The 20,826-nt window shown below is 55.7% G+C and overlaps 1 protein-coding gene across 2 annotated transcripts; it reads right to left on the reverse strand.

Annotated features, from left to right (window-relative positions):
* Positions 1 to 486: 486 nt before the first annotated feature.
* On the reverse strand, positions 487 to 18,105 carry OAF (out at first homolog). 2 transcript variants are annotated; one of them, XM_032472757.1, is made up of 4 exons: positions 17,290 to 18,105; positions 3,743 to 3,877; positions 2,712 to 2,892; positions 487 to 1,552 (listed from the first exon to the last, which is right to left on the reverse strand). In XM_032472757.1, exons 1-4 carry the CDS (start codon positions 17,560 to 17,562, stop codon positions 1,287 to 1,289), a joined length of 855 nt encoding a protein of 284 aa, XP_032328648.1. In that variant the 5' UTR covers positions 17,563 to 18,105; the 3' UTR covers positions 487 to 1,286. The 2 variants fall into 2 exon arrangements, with proteins under 2 accessions (XP_032328648.1, XP_032328649.1); XM_032472758.1 differs by lacking the exon at positions 17,290 to 18,105 and adding an exon at positions 16,488 to 16,628.
* Between the last annotated feature and the right edge of the window lie 2,721 nt (positions 18,106 to 20,826).

Consider the following 20,826-nt stretch of genomic DNA (forward strand, 5'->3'; position numbering starts at 1 on the left):
TCACTCACAGTAACAATACTAATAACAGCCAACACGGTGAGCACACACTATGCCACGTAGGAGTTCACTGAAGTCTCACAATGAGGCTCATTTTATGGCTGAGAGAGCTGAGGCACAGAGAGGTCAAGTAACTGACTCAAGGTTGCACAGCAAATAAGAATCATGGTCAGTATTTGAACCCTGGAAGTCTGGTTCTGGAGTTTTCACCTTATCTCTTGCTTCAGTCTATCTCACACTCTTGTAATGCCTGGCTTGCTCACCTCTGTATGTCTCATCTTCTTAAGTGCAGAAGTTTTAGTATGTCCTTTCCTGGTACTAATCCCCACTCCCCCATCCTCTCCCACCACACAGGCCCAGCACACAGCAGGTGCTTTAGAAGTTGTCCCAAGACTGTCTCTGATTCAGCACAGGGACACTTCTTCTGACACCAGGTGGCAGCATTGGCCAAGAGTTCTCCCAGAACTCCCTGTCTAGAGCGGCTGTCAGTCAAGTAAAAATTTAAACTTTTATTTCTGGTACAAATGATAAATACTTTGCATTAAAAATCTGGAATTCAAGTTTTCCTCATACTTCATGCTCCCTCCCTGCCCCAGAACCTTACAAAAATATTTCTGTTTTAGGGGAGGGGGGAAGCCAACGCCTGCTCCATGGCAAAGTCCAGGTCTGAGGAAAGGCACATGTGGTCTGTCTCAGGGTGGTGGGGTGAGAGGCACCCACCTGTCCCCCGGAGGGTGTTGGAGGCCAGGATTGAGAGGGACGCACTGAGATCCGCTGTAGGGGCTATGGCATCTTCCCGACAGACAGCCTCCTCTCCAGGGCAATGACCCCCTCAATGCTGGGCAGTGGGAAGATGGGGGAGGTGCTCCTTCCAGATGGTAGGGCAGTGGTGGGTGGGGGTGTGTGGGGAGGTGGGTGTAATCAGCATAGACGCCTTCCAGGGTCTAAACCTTCAAAGAGTTAAGCAGGAGAGTCACAGGCCATCACATTTTGGTTGCTTGAAAGAGAACACTTCAGGCGAGATGAAGGGAGGGCCACACTTGGAGAGCCCCCTTCTCCCTCTGTCCCCAAGGAAGGCACTGGGTGGGGGTGGGGGCTGCCTTCATGAGTTAACCCCTGCCCTGCTACACCCGTTTTCACAGTCGTGAGTGAGGGGGTCAGGGGCTGAGGGATTAGAGGAAGGGCGGAAGAGCAGGAAGGCCTCTGCGGGCTGGTCCCCCTCCGGCGGCGGGGGGCGGAGAGGCCGGCCCAGAGCCGTGGCCCCAGGGACCACCGCTCACCCGGCCAGGCTAGGGGTCCTCGTCCCAGAGGCACAGCTGCCTCTGGGGCACGTAGAAGTCGAAGCTGTAGCTCTTCTGGCAGCTGCGGATGCCGCACTTGTAGGGCGCCGGGCGGTCGCGGCTGTGGCAGTACTTGAGCGTGCAGGGGTACCAGGCCAGGCTCAGGCCGTAGCGGCACACGCAGGGCTTCCCGCGGTCCCCCGCCTGCCCGCAGCGAGGCAGCCACATCTGCTCTGAGGCCTTGGGCAGCGCCTCGAACACGGAGCTGTCCACACCTGGGGGAGGAGGCAGAGGTCAGGCAGGGGGCCTCCCTGCAAGGCTTCTTTGGGCATCCCAGCACCCCTGTGAGCTATGTGTTATCATCCCTGGTTTGCAGATGAGAAAACTGGCCCAGAGAGGTTTAATGTCTGGCTGAGGTCACACAGCAGAAATCAGGACTGGACCCCAGGGCTGTCTGACTCCAAGGCCTCCATTCGCCCATGCTGCCACCCTTTAAAACGTCTCTATACTGGAACGTTGATGGCATAGAGGTGTGGGGAGAATGAGGAGGTTGTACTGGAGCAGGGCCAGGTTGGGAAAGGCCAGCACAAATATGCTGGGGAATTCAGGGAGGCCAGGGTGCAGGGTATATCGGAGTGTGCACATGAAGGTTGCTGGGGGGACACAGCAGTGACCTGGCCCCAGGTTTGGCTCAGTGGCCACAGAAGGGACTAGCCTCTGGGGGACGGCATCAGGTTGCAGCTCGGTTTGGGAGGCAGCCCACTGGGGACGGGGTGTGTGTGGAGGGCATGACCACAGCTCTCCTGGGCATTTCTAAATCCAGCGATGCCCTGGGAGGGCCAGGCATTTCTCCTATGCTCAGCCGGGTGGGCAGAAGGACCAGGGACCTGGAGTCAGAATGGTGACATCTCCCTGTCCCTTCTACAGAGAGGACCTGAGGACAGTCCTGGGAAAGGTACCCAGAGATGGGCAGCAATGAGGTCACATGGCCGGAAGCGCAGGGACCACGCAAAGACGGGAGGAGTTCTCAAGGATCCTGGAGGAGAGATGCTGGCACCAAGGAGGGTGTGAAGGGAAGGAGAGGAGCTGATTTCTGAGAGGTGACAGCAGAGGTAGCAGGTGAAAATGGGTGTTTGGGCTCCATCTGGAGCCTGGTGCCTGTGTCCCTCTCAATGACAGAGGGTCCCATCTGTGTTCTCACTAAGGGCAGAGACGAGGTGGGAGTTGTCTGGGAATTCCCTCCACAGGGCCCAGCAGGGTCACAGTTCTGTATATGCCTACCTGGGAATTGGTCTCTTTTATCTGGCTGACTCTTCTCACTAAAGAACCTCACAGGCACCACTTCCTCCAGGAAGCCTTCCCTGAACTCCCATATCACATCATTGCAGCCCATCATATCTGAGATGATACAGCAGTGGGCAGCACCCAGCTGACCTTGCTCCAGCCAGAACCGGACGTCCTCCTGGCGGGTGTAGATGGCATCTGCAGCCTCGGCACACACATTGCGGAGATGGGGGCTCAGCAGGCCCCCCTGGCTGAAGTTGACGGCGACATCCATGTGCAGATGCTCCAGACTCCGCACCTCCTCAGCCTGCCGCACCGCCCGTGGATTTTTCTGTGTAGAGGAGACGAGCCACTCTCACCGGGCCTTGAAGGCTCCCTGCCCGCTCCCAGGGGAACCCTGGTGGCTGAGAGTCAGACAGGCCCAGGCTGGCTGCCTTCAAATCCTTGGGGCCATCTGCAGGGTGGCAGTCAAGGGGCACCCAGGCCCCCTCCAAATGGGGCCACCCTCTGGGGCCTGATGGAGAATTCTGACATGCTGGGGGTGGTGCAGGAGGCGGGCAGGCCCGGCAAGCTGTCCCAGGGTCAATGACCTCTGGGATCCCATACTTTCCAACATCCAGGGAACTGAGTCTCTCTGGGTAAAGCAGGCAAAAGAGAGGGGCCTAGGACAGGTCCTGTGGATAGCTGAGGATAAGGCTGGGGAGAGGCCCAGGGTCCAGGAAGGGACTGGGAGCAGGGCAACAGGTTGTGGGTTTGCAACACTACACTGAACACTTTACATGTTCCATCCCACCTAATTCTCACTATAATGCATCTCTCAGTGCAAAAATAGGGGCTTTGAAGGTAAGATGACTCGTCCAGCAGTCACCTGGATGATGAGTGGTGGTGCTGGGTCTGAAGGCAGATCCGACTTGCTTCCATCATAAGTTGGGGGGAGGTCAGCTTAGGGGACTGGAAGAATCTGGGAGTTGGGGGCTCAATGCAGACTAGAGATCTGGGGCTCTTGGGTCAGGTTTGGTCTGGGGCACAATCAGGGAGTTCAAGATGATAGTGCGAGAGGTGGGTGCCAGGGATAAGGGCTACGGTGGGTCAGGGACTGGGTGGGAGACTGAAGCTGGGGTGGGGTGCAGGCTAGGGGTCAGGCTGGCTGCAGGGGTGGGGGCTCTGGGGTGGGCACTCACCTGTCGGAGCTTGGCCATGGCCTCACTGGGAATGATCTCATTGTGGTGCAGCCGGGTGACAAAGCAGAGGGCCTGGAACTGACTCTGCCCCTTCTCCAGCTCCCCCAGGATCAGAGCCCGGAAGATCTTCACATCCTGATGGGGAAGGGCAGATGGATGGGGACCAGCTGGAGTGGGTGGGGCCTCCTCACTAGCCCCGACCCCAGTGCTCAGCTCAGGCCCTGGAGAGGACACGCCTGGACCCTGCCCTGCAGTAGACGCCTCTCTCCTGCTGGCCTGGGAATTTTGATCTTTCCCATTTAAACCCCGTGACTTAAGAGAACACACCCCAGATGTTCCAAAGCCTCCTGGAAAATTCACAGAGTGAAAGGCTAGAAAGCTTTTCAAAACAAAACGTGTAAAAGTAAAGAACTTCACCTTGAAAGAAACAACACCCCGTTTTGGTACCTGGCTTGTTCACAGCTGATGCCCCCCACTTGGGGGGCACCCCCCCCGATCAGGGTGAGTCAGGGCCCCTACGACCACCTGACCAGGGCATCACTGGGGGAAGGGCAGCACTTTTCGCACGTACAGATCCCAGTTTCTCTCGCCGACTTTCCCGTTCAGTAGTTCTGGGGAGAACGCCCCTGATACTTCTGGTTGGCCAGGCTCCGAGCCCACCCGCACCCCAGATGGAGGCATTGGGGTCAGGACCGGGTCAAGGGCAGACACAGCCTCAGCTGTTGTGGGCTTCTGCCTGAGGGAGCCAGGATGGCTCACCTTTCCCCTTCTCTCTCCACTTCCCCTTTCCCCACAGGGGTTACTAACAGGCATTCTCAGCAGGCCAAGGGCTCCTTCCTGTTAGTGACTCACTGCGTGAATCAAGTCAATTGGGAGGCCAGGGGTGGGGGCAGAGGGAGAAGGGAGAGGGATGGGGTCCCTTCCCAGTCGGGCTGCCAGAACCCTGTGTACCTGTGGTGGTCCTTGCTCCCACCCATCTCTGTGCCTTGGCTCATTGCTCCCAGTGAGAAGTCAGCAGGTCCCAAGCCTAAATCTGTCAAGACCTCTGCCTGCCCCAGAAGGACCCCAGCCACAAGGATGGCTCTCCTCCAGGAACCCCGATGGCCCTGCACCAGTATGGGGGGCTGGGGGGTGTGGTGTACAGCTCTGCGTAACTTTGCATCCATCAATGTCCACGCCCTGGCCCCACCCACTAAGAGCGCCCCCAGCTACTGAGCACTTACTGTCCATCTGCTGGAGAGAAATGCTCGGAGAACAAGGTCTGAGGGTACCCCCTAGATTCTGGTAATGAGGCAATGAGGGGCCCGGGGTTCCACTCCAAGTCTGCAGTGTGTTGGCTGGCCCCCAGACATCTCTCTCAACTTCTCTAAGCTTCATTCGTAAAATGGGGATGGTGACGCTCTTACCTGGCAGGACTGTGGTGACAACTAACTGGGTTAGTGTGGAGGGAACACAGCAGAACCCGCCCGGAGGAAGTGCTCAGCGGTGACAGCTGTGACCATTATCACCAGGCAGGTGACCAGCAAGTACTGCCGGTGATCTGAAACTGGTGAGTGCTGTCATCCCACAAACCCCCATGCCCTTTGGAAGCCCTCTGACTCTGCAGGGACATTTCCCTACTTCCTGTTGCTGTAAATGCTCTCTGAAACAATGATATGTGGGAGTGTATGGGGAGATTTTCCACCAATATTTGCAGAAAGGGAAACTAAGGCCCAGCTGGTGAGAAGGGTTCTGTTAGGTTCCTCATGGCCCCAGACTTGCCGGGAAGGTGAATCAGAGCTCGGGCAACTTTAGCTTCCTCTCAACAGGAAATCTGTCCCGGGGCCATGAGGCTGGAATCTCCTTGCCCAGCCAGCCAGGGCCACACGATCTTCCCCTCCCTCGGGTCAGCTGAGGGGAGATGGGAGGCTGGTACACTTTGTGCATTTTCCACTCCGGGCTCAGTTCCTGCCAGGTGAGACTTGATACCAGACTTCCGTTCCCCGGGGCTGAGTCAGGCAGATGTCCCTGGCAGGACCCCCAGGCAGGATCCAAAATCCACCCCCTGGATTTTCAGCAATGACTCTTTAAAAGAATCCCATCTGGGACAGTCACAGCATCCTCTCCAATACCACAGACACATGCCATAGCCTGCAGTCTGCTGGCCCCAAGTGGCTTCATTGCTTGGACACTACCTTAGCAGGAGACATCCTGCTTGGACCTCCACCATTAGCAGGAGAAAGTATTTGAATTTTTGGAGCAGACCAGGGGTGAAGGAAATCTGTTGGAGATTTTTTCCCACTGCTTCTGTATTAAATAACAATGTCAATGACAACAACAAAATGCCACAAAGTGGGACCCTGACTAGGGGTGAAGAGAGGGGCTGACTACTTTTTGTTGAGATAGATTTCCTCCATATCTCCTATTTGTCTGTGCAGGACAAAAATTTATTGAAGTCTGTAACTTTAAGGGACAAGTCACTGTCACCATGAGTCAAAGAGGATATACCATCCTGTTTAAAATCTTTACAACACAAGGTTGGAACTATGATTATTACCGAGTTTAGAAAGGATAACTTGCTCAAAGTCATGGGACTAAGAGGAAATGTAGCTGGAATTCTAACCCAGGCAGCCCAACTCCGGAATCTGAGTTCTCACAACCACAATGCACAACTGCCTCCTAGGCCAACAAGTCCGGTGTCCCTGATGCCCATTTAAAGAAACTGAAGCTCGGGCCCAGAGAGTGAGCGTGTTCTGCCTCAGGTCCCACAGCTGGTGAGTGGCTGAGCCAGGAATGGGAAAGCAGTGCCCTCTTCCAGCTGTGCCCATCTGGCAGTGGTCTGTCTGTCCTCTGCAGACCTGCCCTGGGAGTGTGGCGGCTCCTATTCATGGTTCTGCGTGACTAGTGGCTCACAGACAACAAACAGCATCTGACACAAACATGAGGGTAAGGTGACGCAGGACCACCCTTCTAACCCGCCCGCCTGCCTGCCCAGCCCAGAGCCTCTTTAAACCCTGAATTCTCCAGGCTTCTTAATCCTGTCTCCAGAAAGCCACATTCTACATGCTGAGCCCTGGGAGGGAGAGGGCAGCCTGAGTGCCTGGATCATTCTGGCTCCATCATGACTGGTGTCCTGCCTGCCTTCTACTCTGCACGCCTCAGACTCTCACCTCTGTTCTAGGGACCCCTTTCCCTCCCACACAGAGGGCAGGGCAAGGGCAGAGTTCCCCCTGCTTCAGGGAACCTCTGATCAGATGCTAAGACCAGGCCAGATGGGAGCCTGGCTCCCAGATTGCCCCCTTGCCCGAAAGTCCTCTGGGATGATTCACCTGGATGTGGCCAAAGGCCCAAGGCAGATGACACAGTGGGGGAAGAGCCGTGGGGGAAGAGCCCATGGCAGGCTCCTCAGGTCCAGGGCTCAGGTTAGGGCTCCCGAGATGGGCAGTTTCTGTAAGTTTCCTTCTCCCACGAGCTCCCAGGAACCTCCAGCACACCAGGAGCAGGCTGCAAGGAGGAAGTGGACCGTATTGCACCAGGGTTGAAATCTGTACCACGCAGAGCAGTGCGACGAGCGTGCAGTGGAGCTAGTGAGTGTCTACTGAAGTCCTTCGTGTGTGGTTTTCAGGAGCAGGCACAGGCAGGCTCTTGGAGAGCCTGGTAGTTAAGAGTGAAGGTTCCGGAGAGCCTGGTAGTTAAGAGCGAAGGTTTTGGAGCGCCTGCTGCCCGTGTTCAAATCCTGGCTTTGCTGATCCGAGCCACGTCACCCTGGGGATTTACCTCACCTCCCTGTATGTTCGTTTTCTCATGTGTCAAATGAGTGCAGCTAACAGTGCCTGCACCTCAAAGGATGACTGGTGGGAGGGAATGAGTGAAAGGTCTCAGGACAGAGTGGGCTAGACTCTTTAAGTTTTTCTACTATTGTTGTAATCCCTGGCCTTGCTCCAACTGTGATCTCCTCCGGACCTGCAGAGGCAGGAGTGAAGAACTTTCTCCCAGAGACGCACCTGAGGCCCAGAGAAGGCAGGTGACTGCTGGAGCTTGCAGGTAATCAGCAAATCAGTGAGAGAGCTCTGATTAGCATACCTGGGGCGGGGCCATCACAGGCATGAGGAGGGGAGGGGCCAGGGCAAGACGAAGGCCAAGGCCCCTGTCTTCAAGGGGCTCATGGGGGAGGCTGACTTACAACTGAAGTCAGGGCCCCATGATAAGGCCTAGGGTTGAGGTTTATGCTAAGTGCTATGGGGCAAAGGATGGATGAGGGAGTGCTTCTGTCCCGTTAGGGATGGGACTGGGAGGGGTGGAGGGAGGGAAGACTTCCTAGAGTGAAGGACATTTCAGTGGTTCCGGATAAAGAATGGGGGGCATTCTAGCAGAGAGGCATTGACAGAAGATAGGGAGGTATGAGGGTCTTTTAATGCCCCCACCCCATGCAACCCTCCACGCTGCTGTCATACGATTTGCCTAATGTCTTGCCTAGGCCCCTTTTGTCCTTGCAAAGTGTACCCCCCAGAGGCTGGCATCCAGATCTTTGATGACAGCTCTGAGCTTTGAGCCAAAGAGCAGGCAGTTCCCAGACTGAGTGAGGAAGTGTGTCCTTCCATGAGGTCTGTGCATCACCCCTCAGGATTCAGTTCAAATGCATCCCTCACCCCTGGCCTCACCAACCCTCCAGCAGAGCTGACCAGGCCCGGCCCCTAACCTCCACAGCACCAACGCCACTGTGTTTGCAATCATCTCGTCCCTTGTCTTTCCTTCCAGACTCAGCTCCTAGAGGCTGGGATAGTATCTTATTTGCATATTTGCATATTTGCATGTTGTGTATCCCTGTCCCCTAGAACACAGCAGGTGCTCAGTAAGTATCCGGTAATGAATAAGTGAAGGATGGAGGGAACAGACAAGAGCAGGCCAAGGTTCTGGGGAAAGTGATGAGAGTACCTACTGGGGAGGGGAGGGCAATGAGTGTTGAAGGAAGAGGCTGGCAGGAGGGGCAGGGTACAGGCTCTGAGTGCCCAGCCAAGGAGTCTGAGCTTAATCTAGCAGATCACTGGGAGTCACCGCTGAGTTTTGAGCCTGGATGTGACATGAATGGAACTCTGGCTTAGAGCTGAATCAGAAACTTGAGCTGTGCTGCGCCAGTGTTCATCTGATCTAAAGGCTTCGGCAGAGGGCTCCTGTCCTCATGTGGTGTCTTCTGTCCAGGCCACAAGTCAGCCAGGCCCTCCGTGCTCTGCTCCTGGCTCGGGACGGCGGCTCCACCTTATTTATGCCGTATCCTCAGTGTCCGCCGGAGCACGACACAGAGCCCATTGAACGGATGACTGCTCTAGGGCCTCCATCGCCCCCCTCTCCTCCAACAAGAAGACTGCTCTTTCTTCTTGGGCTTGATTGCAGCTGGGCTCCTGTGGGCTGGTAGTCCTATAGCTGTGATTTTGGCTTCTACAGGTTGAGGGGATCATTTAGTTCATGCTCCAGTGAGATCCCAGCAGGGGACGTGGACCTCACAGGTCACACAGCTGCAGAGCCAGGACCAAGAGCCCAGACCTCCTGACTCGGTCCCGTGATCTTTATGTGCTTCCAAACTCCCCCCGAGCCCTTGTCCAGATAGCTGCTCTTCTCTGCGTCCACTCCCTGTCCCGCTGCTTGTTGATCTGCTGTGTCTCACAGAGAGAAGTTGGTTCTGGGAAAAGCAGGGGGCAGCCCTCTGCACTTCAAGAGCAGACACCCCGTGCCAGGCCCTTGATGCTGCCTTCCGGGGGTGCTGGCAACAGGAGGGAACCCACCCATGCATGCAGAGCACACCGGAGCGCTGATGATTGTGGCGCTGTCACACCAGCCCCTGGCTGGCGACGTCCAGCCTTGGGTAAGACTGAAAGGGGAAACGAACTTCTCTCTTGCTTCAGCCGCTGTGGGGTTTTATGTTACTAGCAGCCAAGGTGAATCTTAACTGTACACACAGACGTACACTTGCTTTCCCCATTCACGGGCCACATGTCCATAATCTTTCACCCAGATCTGCTGATTCTGGAACAATCTCCCAACCCCCCACCCAGCAGCACCCCACTTCCCCAGGCCCCCTCCTGCCCGGGCTCGCACTGCGGCTCAGCTGCGCAGTCCCTCCTCCCTCACATGTGTTGCTCATATGAGCACGTTTCCTCCCTCACAGTCTCTCCCCGGGAGCCTCCACCTCACCCCCATTCTCTCAGTCACACACAGCATCCCTCACATATAGTCTCGCACGCCTATCTTCTCCCCAACAGTCTCTCCCACACCCTCCCCACCCCTGAATTCCCCTAAAGCCTCTCACACACCACGTCTCACACTCCATCTCGCACACACGACAGTCGAACAGCCTCCACACACATGCTGTCACCCTCACCTGCCTCCAGCAGTCACACCCTCTCGAGTGCAGCTCTCTTCACACACAGCCCCAACCGGGCAGACCTCCTCTCCTCCTCTGCCTTCCTGGCCACCTTCCCATCACCAGCCCCCCACCCTCCAAGCGCCCTTCCTCAGCCCCCTTCTCCTCCAGCCCACCCTGGGGAGCGGTGGTGAGGCTCCCCTGCCTCAGGCCTCACTGCCAGCCCAGCCTTCCACCACAGGGGAACCGAAAACCAAGAGGGCCAGAGGGCGGAGCTGCCCCCTCTCAAAGCCTCCCTCCCAGCCCGCCTCTGGACCACGGTGCCCGTGCGGCCCAGGCTGGAGGCCATCTCTCCAGGGTCCCTGTGGGGCGCCAGCTCCCCTCTCCTCCTGGCCCTGGGACGGCTGGCGCTGTCTCCTGGGAGTTTCCTCTGCCACTTTGGTTTCTTTCCATTCACACTGGAGTGTGTGACTCTGAGGCCTGGGCTGAGCCAATCCAAATATTTATTGCTCTGCTCCTGGCTGGGGCTGCTTTATGGCTGGAGAAGGGCTGGGGAGGTGAGGAGTCGGCCTGAAGGAGCAGCCAGGGACCAATGCCCTCCTAACCCCGTGCTGGCTGCCCCGGGGCAGACACAGGAGCACCCCGGCGGCTCTGCCCAGGCTCCTTGAGCAGGAACAGAGGTGACTGGAGTTAATCCAAAGCCAGGCCAAGCACATTCCCAGGCCGGTGCCCAGGGACATAGGCTGCCCCCATCACCAGCTGCCTGCAGACCTTCCAGAGCCTCAGGCCTGGGCCCAGACAGAGGCTTCTTGTTACGGGACATTAGCACAACCACCAGCTGTGGGTAGGGCCCCCTCCCTCCCCCCACCCCAGTGCCCCCAGCGCCCCGTCAGCCAAATCCCAAAGGTCACCACTGTCCTGACTGCCCCAGAACAATGTGAGACTTTATGTGGATGAAATGCGCCCCAATGTCCTGCTGACTCAGCGCTCCTGAGATGGGGCTCTGTGCTCCCCGCTCACCCACATTCCCAGCCCCTTCGCTCTCTGCCCTTTATCCAAACCCCTAGTGTAGCGGCTTCAACACTGGCCAACTGAGCCCTAATGAAGCTTTGGTCCCTAGAGAAGGAACAATGTGTATAACGGCGGCGGCGCCAGCGGAGGGCGCGAGGAATGAGGGCTCGGGCAGACGGGAGTCGGGGCGGGAACTGCGATTTCGCCTCTCACGTGCCTTCGCAGGCCTCTGCTTCGCTAAGGCCTCTTATTCACCTCTCACAGCATGCCTACAAGCATCGCATTCTTGTCCCTGTCGGGTTTGTGTTGTGTCTGAGCCTGGGGCTCAGAGAGGTTAAGGGACTTGTCAAGTCACACAGCTGGTTAAGGGCAGAAGGATGTACAGTGAGCACTCCAGAGTATCTATGAGATCTTCTAAAAGTGGCTCCCTTACCCCGCTCCGTCTCTCCAGAGGCCATGGTGGGAGGGGAAAGGGGAGCGTCTCAGGCACAAGGCTGTGAAGGGAAGGGGTCAAAACTCAAAATTTACAAAGTGGGGTTGGCAGGGGGTGGAGAGGGTCGTGATGAGCTTGGGGGAGGGGCCCAGCCCATCTCTAATGAGGAGCGTTTCTCTGTAGATTTGTTCCTCTGCACCAGAGCTTTTCTCAGCCTCCTTCTTCCCTTTTCCTTCCCCTTTTCAGGTTTCGCCAGCCTTCTGGAAGGAGCCCATCCAGATGCCGCAGTAGCACAGGCGGTCAGAATGTGGTGGGAGGATCCCTGGGTCCCAATCCTGGACTGTTAGCTGTCGATCTTGTCCAGGTCACTTCATAGCGCTGAGCCTCAGTGTGCACATCTGCACGTGGGATGTAGGGGTGAGGGTCCCAGGAGCCCAGTGTGTGAGGTGAGTGACTGCTCAGTGCATGAAACCCAGGGATACGTGATTCTTAGACAAGGCTGGCCTCTGTACCTTGGGGAGCCTCATAGGAAGAACCTCACTTCTGCCTCCCTCCACCTTCCCACCAGGCCACCCACTTGTCCCAGGTGGCGGTTTTCACAGCTCCACCTGGGATCTTTGGCTAGGACTTCACCTGGGCATGGGCATTCAGGGGTGGGAGATGATTGCCGGGCTCCAGGGAGCATGTTTGAACTTTAGGGCAGGGCCACTGATACCTGACTAGGGGAGGAATTCCTTAGACATGGCAGAGGGACCGCTGTTAGACCTGAGGGCCCCATGGACATGAGCTGGGTCATTCTTCCTGGTGAATTCTCATAAACTCCCGTGGGGAAATGCCCTGGACTCCAAAAAGGTCTGGGCCTCTCCTGAAAGCACCTATGCTGCCCTCTGTTCCCTGAGATGTCCTCTCCATCACATGCCTCTAGTCCAAATCACTGAATTGCAGGGACCTGCAGGGACAGAACACAGACAGGGTAGGGGGAGACTGGACCCTAAAGGCTCGTCCTGCCTGACATCTGCATGATCTGATATCCTGTTAGAACAAACAGCCTCAGGAAGTAATGTATTTGCAAATTCCACATCTTCCCTGACTACCTCTCACAGCCTGCAGCTGCTCCCCTGACCAAGACGAGGAGCCCTCAAGGCAGGGAGGCTGGTGCTCTCTGGACTGTTCCTTCCTCTGGCTCCCACTCACTCCCCCATCGGGGCCCAGGGCAGGGCTCAAGTTTCCAGTCTCCCTGGGTCCACTGGAGAGATCTTGAGCTGACCCAGCCTGCCACAGGGCTTCCCTTAACTTCGGCTCCAGCCCACAGCCCCTCACGACCCCTCCCTCCACAGGTTGGGAGTCTGTGGCTCCTTCCTCCCCTCTCCAGCTGCAGCCAGGATCCCTGCCATACAGCTGCACATGACTTTCTCTTATCTTTTAGCCCCACCCTCCCCATCCATCTGGTCAGCACCAAACCAAGCACCAAGCCGCTTGAACGTGACTCATCCCTTCCTGCAGCTTTTGGACACTCACACCGGGGGACAGAGGGGAAAGAGAACTTGGACAGGGACAGCAGCCTGGGGGAGGGGAACCAAGAGGGCTGGCAGACCAAAACCAAGTTAGATACTGGGAATGGTGACACACCTGCTATTAGATATGCCCAGTGAGCATGTACATTAGGTATAATTATATATAAAGGATTTGGATTATAAAGAAGAGCATTGTCCTATTAAGAGTGTATTATGAATTTGAGTTCTTGCACTGAGGGCATAAAGAATTAGGCCTCAAGTCTATATATTGCTTAAAACACATTAGGGTTATTGTGGGTGAATGACAGGTTTCAAATAGGTTTGAATAGGAGTTTGGGCTCCATCTTCATTTAACAGTCTAACCTGGTCCCTCCTCCAAGTCCCTCCTTCCCTGGAGCAGCTATGCCAGTGTTTTCCAAACCATGCTGCTCACTGGAATCACCAGGGGCCCTTTAAGAATAGTGTTGCCTGGCTCCCCCGTCCGATGTTCTGACTTAAGTGGGATGGAGGGCAGCCCAGATGTGGGGTTTTCTGAGGCTCCCCAGGTAATTCAAATGTGCAGCAAAGGTTGGGAGCCACTGAGCTGCAGCATTTCTTTGAGAGCTGCAGCTTGATCTGCCTGGTGGTCAGCAGCCCTTGGGCAGGGCTTACAGTAACGTGTGATGGTCATTTGATAGCTCCAAGCTGTTCATTGAGTTTGTCTCCTTTGCCTGGGCTCCAGCTTACGTGTCCTACAGCGGGATGATTACTGTTACTGCTTCGCCAGCTTTGGGTTCAGCGTAGCAGCGCGGGGGAGCCAGGCCACGCTTGAGCCCTGTCTCCCAGCAGAGCCAAACAGAGAGGGTGGGAAGGGCTGGAGAGAGGGGGCTAGAGAGGATGAGACCAGCTGGACAGAGGGCTGCACTGCACCCAGCACAAGGGGCCGTGCTGCTGCCCTGAGTAGACTGACAGGACAGGGCCGGCTGCTCCCTGCGGAGGGGCTGCCCAGCAGTTTTGGAGTGTGATGGTTAATTTCACTACCACTGGGTGAAGGGAGGCCCACACAGCTGGTAAAATATTACTTCTGGGTGTGCCTGTGAGGGTGGCTTGGGAAAGAAAGCATGTGAATCAGTACGCTGAGTAGAAGGTGGCCCTTACCCAAGTGGGTGAGCATCGCCCCATCCACTGAGGGTGTGAACAGAACAAGAAAGGTGGAAGAAAGGCAAATTTGCTCTCTCTGCGTGAGCCAGGCCATCTATCTTCTCCTGCCCTCAGACAGCAATGCTCCTGGTTCTCAGGCCTTTGGACTCAGGCTGGAATTATACCAGCTTTCCTGGGCCTCCAGCTTGCAGATGACAGACTGTGGGACTTCTGTCTCCATTCTCACGTGAGCCAATGCCTCATAATAAGATCTTTTTCTATTGATTTATACTTCTATCCTGGTATTTCCGTTGTGCGGGGGAACTCCGACTGATACATGGAGCTTCAAAGACAAGGTTATGATTTGGGACTAAGGCTCCTCCAGGCTCAGAGCTGATTTTCCGTGTGACTTTGGGTCCGTCATTCAATCTCTTTGACCCTAAGCTTAGCAGGGAGGGTCCATGCTGAAATGCAACGTGAGCCACGGCTGTGAAAGTTAATGGTGACTATTTCTGGAGCGCTTAGCACAGTGGCCAATACACAGTGCGTATGTCATACGCATGACCCTGTTTAGTTCTCACAGTAAGATTGGTACCATTACTATCCCCATTTTACAGATGAAGAAATTAAGGCTTGGAGAGATTGAGTAGCTTGCTCAGGGTTAAACCAAGTTTGTCTCCCAAAGGTGATAAAATGGCCAATGTCATATTCCCAAGTGGACTAAGGGCTATTTCCAAACCACCCCAAATGTACACAAAACAACAGAAACACAAAGTCCAGAACTTTTTCCTACAGGAAAAGTCGTTACTTCTAGATAGAAGCTTCTCGTGGAAATCTGCCAAAGACTTTGAGGCAGAGACTTTGAGGACTGGGTGGGCAATAAGAGAGCCTGGATTCTGTATAAAAGCTGCTTTGGCCAATGTAGACAGTAGACTGGGGTGCGGATTCCAGCTTAGCCTCCCACAGCTCCACCCCTCCCCAGGCTAGCTGAGAAACCCAGAGTTGGAGGGGACCTCGGAAAGCTGGTTCCCTTTCGGTGCCTTCTACTCCCAATTCCCCCCCCCCTTGCTGATGAAATTGGAGATGCCAGGGGCGGGTGTGAAATGCCAGCTTCTGGGTCAGAGGCTAGCCTGAAAAGCAGACTTTGGAAACCTGGGTGGAGGTGAACTGCTCTGGGGATTAAAATGAGGCTCCTATACTCAGCTCCGAATGGATTCTCTCCCCCACTTTACCCTCAGCCCCAATCCCTAGTCCTCCACCCCACTGCCACCCGGGCTCTCCTCTCCCCTCGCCCTCAGGGTAGAGCAATAAAATCTTTCATGCTACAGCTAGAGGCTATAGAAGCTGAGCCCTACCTGCTCACTCTTTCACCGAAGTCCTAGCCACAGCCTTGGCTGCTGGAGCGGTCCCAGGGGTGGGGAAGTCTCTCTAGGGTTCCAGCACAGCCACAGAACAATGGGCAGCCGGCAGGAAGGTGGGAGACTCACAGGCTGGCCTGAGGCTCACTCACAAGGACAAAGGGCTTCGAAGGAAGGTCAGAGGGAAGATTCGATCCCTGCCTCCTGGGGGTTCCAGCCACTACGTGGGTTTTCCAGCAGAAGAACATACTTGACAAAATTCCCATGGAGTTTAGGTGGAGAGGCAGGAGGTGTTCTGACCCTATCAGATTCCCTCTCTCCACACATAAACTCACCTGCCCCTACCTGAATTTGAGAACCTAGTTTGGGCCTGCTGAGGAAGGGAGGAAGGAAGGAAGGACCTACAGAGTCCTGCCAACTGCCCTGGCCCCATCACCCCCCACCTTCCTGCAACTGGTCTACCTACACCCCTTGTCATGACAACTCAATAGTCCTGGGACTGATCAATAGTCAAGCCCCGCCTCCACTGTCCACTGGATCACCCCCACCTGCCTGGTGCTATGGATGGCAGTTTTGCTGGGTCCCTAGCTGACTCCTCAAACTCTGCTCCAATACCTCTCAAGCTCCTAGTCTCTAAGAGGAAGGAGAGAAGTAGCTCAGGCAACAGTCCCACAGACCTGGGCTTCCCCAGCTGCCCAGCTATCTAATCGGCCTCACCTCTCCACTTCCCAGAGACAGCCTCAAAGGGCCTCTTTTTATCAAGAGAGGGACTTGGGGAGGGGGGCTTTAGGAGATCAGGAGACTCCCTTTGAGTACCTATAGCTCACCCACTCTCTTTCCCTCCAGGATTCCTGCTACTGGGTTACCGTTAGTCACTCACGGCCCTTCCAGGCCCACTTCCTGATAAACTCCCAGCAACTCCATTCTCCAACCCCCACCTCCCTGCCGCCATGGTCTCGGGGGCCAGGCCTACCTTTTGGTTCCCTCCACAACATACAGGCACGCTGAGGAGAGGCTGGTCTCTACCCCACTCCCTGCAATCTGGGCCAAAACTGGGGTTTGGTAAGGGGTGGCGCCTCTCAGAGCACAGGAATCTCATCTAGGGCCTCTCCCAGGTCCTTCTGCAGCAAGTCTCCCAGACTTCCAGACCAAAGAGGAGAGGTGGCTTCTCCTTTGTTTGGGAGGGACATGGGACAAGCTCTGCCCAGAAGTCCTCTTCCTCAGCCCAGGAAAGTGAAACAAGGAGAGGTGGTTCAGAGACTCCTAGATGTCAGGGCTGGGAGGCCTGAAGTCACCTTTTGTCCTGTATAGGGGTGAGAAAGTTGGCCCAGAGAAGGAAAGGGACTTGCCCTAGGTCACACAGCAAGAACTCAGGTCCTCTGACTCCTGGGCCAGGACTTTTCCCTGTTAGAGCATGAGGAAATTTCTCCAAATAGGGAGTTGGGGTCGTTAACATCAGCTCCCTTGAAGGTCAGCACCTGGAGGGCTCTGGGAGAGCTGGAAGAGGAAGTGGGGAGCTGGTCTGGGGACCTGGGTACCCAGAACAAACAGGTGAATGGCTGGAGTGGTAGTCGGAGGGGCAGCAGAGCAGGGGAGAATGAGGGGCAGGGTCTGGACGCTAGGGAGCCAGGCAAGAGACGTGGAGAAGAGCTAGGGATGACATTGGTTAAGACGCGTCCCTCTCCTGGCCCAGTCTTTCTGCAGGTCCTCGGTGCCACGGGGATCCCGGGGCGCTCAGGCTAGCAGGTCCCCCAGGGCGAGCGAAGGAGCCTCACCTTCTTGAAGTCGGCGGTGAAGGAGACCAGGGTGCCGTCGGGCTTGCGCAGCTCCAGGCTGATGCTGTCGGCGTCGCTGTCCGCCTGCAGGCTCTCCTCGGTCACCTGGCCATCGGGCAGCCGCACGCGGACCCGCAGCTCAGCAGGCGCGCCCGCCCCGGTCCCCGCGCCCACGCCGCGCGGCACCCCCAGCGGCGGCACGAGCAGCGGCAGCAGCAGCAGCAGCAGGGCGAGGGGCGCCGAGGGGACCCCGCGGCGGCCGGGCGGGCGCATCCCCGAAGACCGCTGCCGCTTTCGCGGTGCCCGCGCGCCGCGGGCGGGCGGGGAGCGCAGCGGCCAAACTTCGCTCAAACTTGGAGGCTAGTTCGGGGCGCGCGGGCGCGGCTCCCCGGGGGTCTCAGCCGCGGGGCGCCCGCGACGTGGCGCCCACGCCCGTGGGCTGCCCTCCGCCGTGCGCCCCCCGGCGGCTCCGAGGCGGACACCGCGCTCCCTGGGCCCGTCCGCTCCTCCGACCCCGGCCCAACGCCGCGGCTCCCGCGGCCCCTGACTCCGGCGCTGCGAGACTCTGTTTTGCACTTTTCATTCAATCCCACCCCCCGTCACTTCCTTCAGAAAACAGAAACCACCAGGACCTGCCTTAAAGAGACCGCGCACCTCTAGGCCCTTAAAGGGCCCGCGGCGGCTCCCAGCGCTCGGCGGCGGCCCGGGCGGGGGCGGGGTGGGCCGAGGGGACCGGCGCGCGGCGGCTTTGTGGGAACAGGGCTTTCTCAATCCACCTCCCTCCTCGCCGCGTCCCGGCAGCGACCGGACTGGGTCAGGAATTGGCTTTCCCGGCAAATCCCTTCCTCCCAGCAGGGGCGGGACGGGTGACTCTTCCCCCGCCCCCCTTTTTTTTGGCTTGTTCTTGTGCCACGTGGATGAAAGAATTGGGCTTGGTGTTTTAGGCGTTTTGTTTGGTCTTTTAGTTTTTCTCACGTAGGGAATTTCTACAAAGTTTCAGCAAAATCGGACCTCACCTCGCATTCAGCCTTGAATGTCCCAGGTGGGGAGAGAGGGGCTGGGGTTCTGCCCGCGTTTACATGCGTCAGGTGTGAGCTCTTGATCAATCAGGCCGCCCCTCTGGACGAGGCCCTCAAAGCGTCAGCATACTGAGTACTTGTGCAACTTTTCTTTCCAGGCTCGTGGCCCTCACTTTCCCAATTCACGACCTTTCCTGAGTCCTGCCCACCTCCCCAGATTCCCGTTCTCTCTACCAGAATAGACTCAGCAAAATCAGGGAAATGTGAGATTCCAGGCCATTCTGGAGAATGTCCAGGGACTCAAGATGCGCTTGACCATTAGAGGCTCTCCCGCAAGCCCCAAGAAAATATGACGGCCATGCCGTGCACCCCAGCAATGATCTGGGCGAGGGCAGGAGGGAGCTGGGTTCCCTCCTCCTCTGATTAGCAGTGTGCATCGGGCACATTTAAAAAATTCTTTGGATCTAAGTGTCCCCCTGGGTATAATGGGAGTTGCTGAGAACTACAACGTCCTGCCAATCCTGTGGAAGAGAAAGCCCCAGGGGCATGCTCAGAACCCATTGTTCACTGATGTCCACTTCACTTCTGTTTATTCTAGGTCCCCTACTCTTTCCAGAGATCTTGATGGCAGGGCGTGAATACCCTTCTCTGTTCTGCAGCCTCCTTCCAGTGTAGGCTTTCCCCAGCACAGAGTTCTTATTAATACCAAAGATGACAGCAGGTACCCAGACACCCAGGTACTGTGAGGGTGCTGATAGCAGAGCCAGAAGCCCTTGAACGGCAGGCTGCGGGCCCAGAACCCACCTCCTTACTACCAACCCAGTTCTCTTCTTACGATGCTCTGTTGCCTGAATTTAAGACGAAAAGGGATTCAAGAGATTATCTAACTCAGTGTTTTCCAAATTTGCCTTATCAAAAGAATCGCCTGGGTACTCGTTAAAAACACAGATACCTGGATCCCTGAATCTAGACAATCAGACTCCCTAGGGAAAAGAACTGAAATTTTGCATTTTAAACAAACACCCAGTATGCTTGATGTTAGGGTTTGATAGCTGGTACTTGACAGAGGGTTAAGCCTAGAGGATCTAAAACAAACAGCAGCTTTCTTGGGGAAACACCCCGGCTCCTAAGGAGTTTATCTTCTCATTAGGGAGATAAGGCAGGCTGTCAGAGAACAGTGGATTAGCACAAAGACTGCTCCCCTAGGGCCTCCCACCCTGAACTGGCAGGACTGAAGAGGAGAGATGTCCAGGGTCTCAAAATTGGCCTCCTGCCTGACAGGATACTCAACTCAACTCGGGATGCTTAACTCAACTCAGGATACTCAACTCTTCCCACGTGAGTCAGTCCACACTGTAGTTAGGGCCTCACCCACATTTCCTAACTTCCTCTATTTCAGGTCCTGTCCCCCCATCCATCATCAGCTCTGCCCCCAGACATGTCCCCTTGTCTGTCAGATCACAGAAGAAGTAAGCAAAGCAGCCCTGTGTGTCTGGTTTCTTTTTTAGGTCCCTCAGGCTGTCTTTGTCTCTATTCAAATTCTGGGTTTGGAAATAGGGATAGAGAAGACCTCATCTCTTTCCACTATTTCTTCCCCATAATCAGTGCCCTTCTTGAGTTCCACCACAGATCAAACTAGATTTTTCTTTCAAGATAGAGAATTTGAAGTCTCATTCCACTCTGTGAGCCCTACCCCGTCCCTGTTCCTTCCTTTTGATTTTACCTGATCAGCTCTCCAAGATCCAGGATAGAACTCGAATTTCCCAGGAAGACTTTCTCAGCTACTGACCTACAGCCCCACATTGTTCTCTCCCCGCTCTGGACTCCAACAATAACAATTATTATAGCAGCTCTCAGTTCATTGTATCCTTATCATGTCCAAGTTCTGTGCCAAGCACTTTGCATGTATCATCTTATTTAATTTTCATGGCAACCCTCCAAAGTAGTTTCTATTCTTAGCCTCTTTTTACTGACTAGGAAATGGAGGCTTCCAGAAGTTAAGTAACATACAAGGAGGGGAGCCAGCAGGGACTCAAACACAAGGCCACCTGACCACAAAGTTCTCGTTTTTTTAAACCACAGTAGCATCTGTCTGCTTATGGCCTTTGCTTTCTTCCAGCGCCACTCAGACATACATCCTGTGCTATCTTCTCTTGTCATCTAACGGTTCTGCGTGTGGCAATCTTGAACCCCAGTGAGGCTGTCAGTTAGTTCTAACAGGCCAGCCCCGTGCTGGGAACAGAGAGTGCTTCCGCTTAAGCCAGCCAGGCATGGAAGCACCCCTTCAAGGCCCTCCAAGGAAGAGCTCTAACAAGCCCAATTATTCCGACTACAACCAAACAGCCCTCATTGTCAGAACATTCTTTGTGTCTAATCGCAAGCCCTGTGCCACCCCATAAACCAATTTCCTTCCTTTCTGATCTCTAGCCCTAGGAAAGCAGTTGCAAGCAGTGGTTCAAGGCAAGCGTGTCAGGATCTCAGTCCTGGAGCTTGGCCACTCACGAGCTGTGTGATTCAA

This window comes from Camelus ferus, chromosome 33 (assembly GCF_009834535.1).
Source record: "Camelus ferus isolate YT-003-E chromosome 33, BCGSAC_Cfer_1.0, whole genome shotgun sequence".
Classification (NCBI taxonomy): domain Eukaryota; kingdom Metazoa; phylum Chordata; class Mammalia; order Artiodactyla; family Camelidae; genus Camelus; species Camelus ferus.

Bases quoted from the DNA above. Each gene is read 5' to 3' on its own strand.
- OAF (XM_032472757.1), bottom strand. From the start codon at position 17,562: ATGCGCCCGCCCGGCCGCCGCGGGGTCCCCTCGGCGCCCCTCGCCCTG. The intron at 2,893-3,742 runs GTGAGTGCCCAC...TCCTCTACACAG, and splicing joins CCATGGCCAAGCTCCGACAG to AAAAATCCACGGGCGGTGCG. The intron at 1,553-2,711 runs GTCAGCTGGGTG...CTCCTCCCCCAG, and splicing joins CCGGTTCTGGCTGGAGCAAG to GTGTGGACAGCTCCGTGTTC.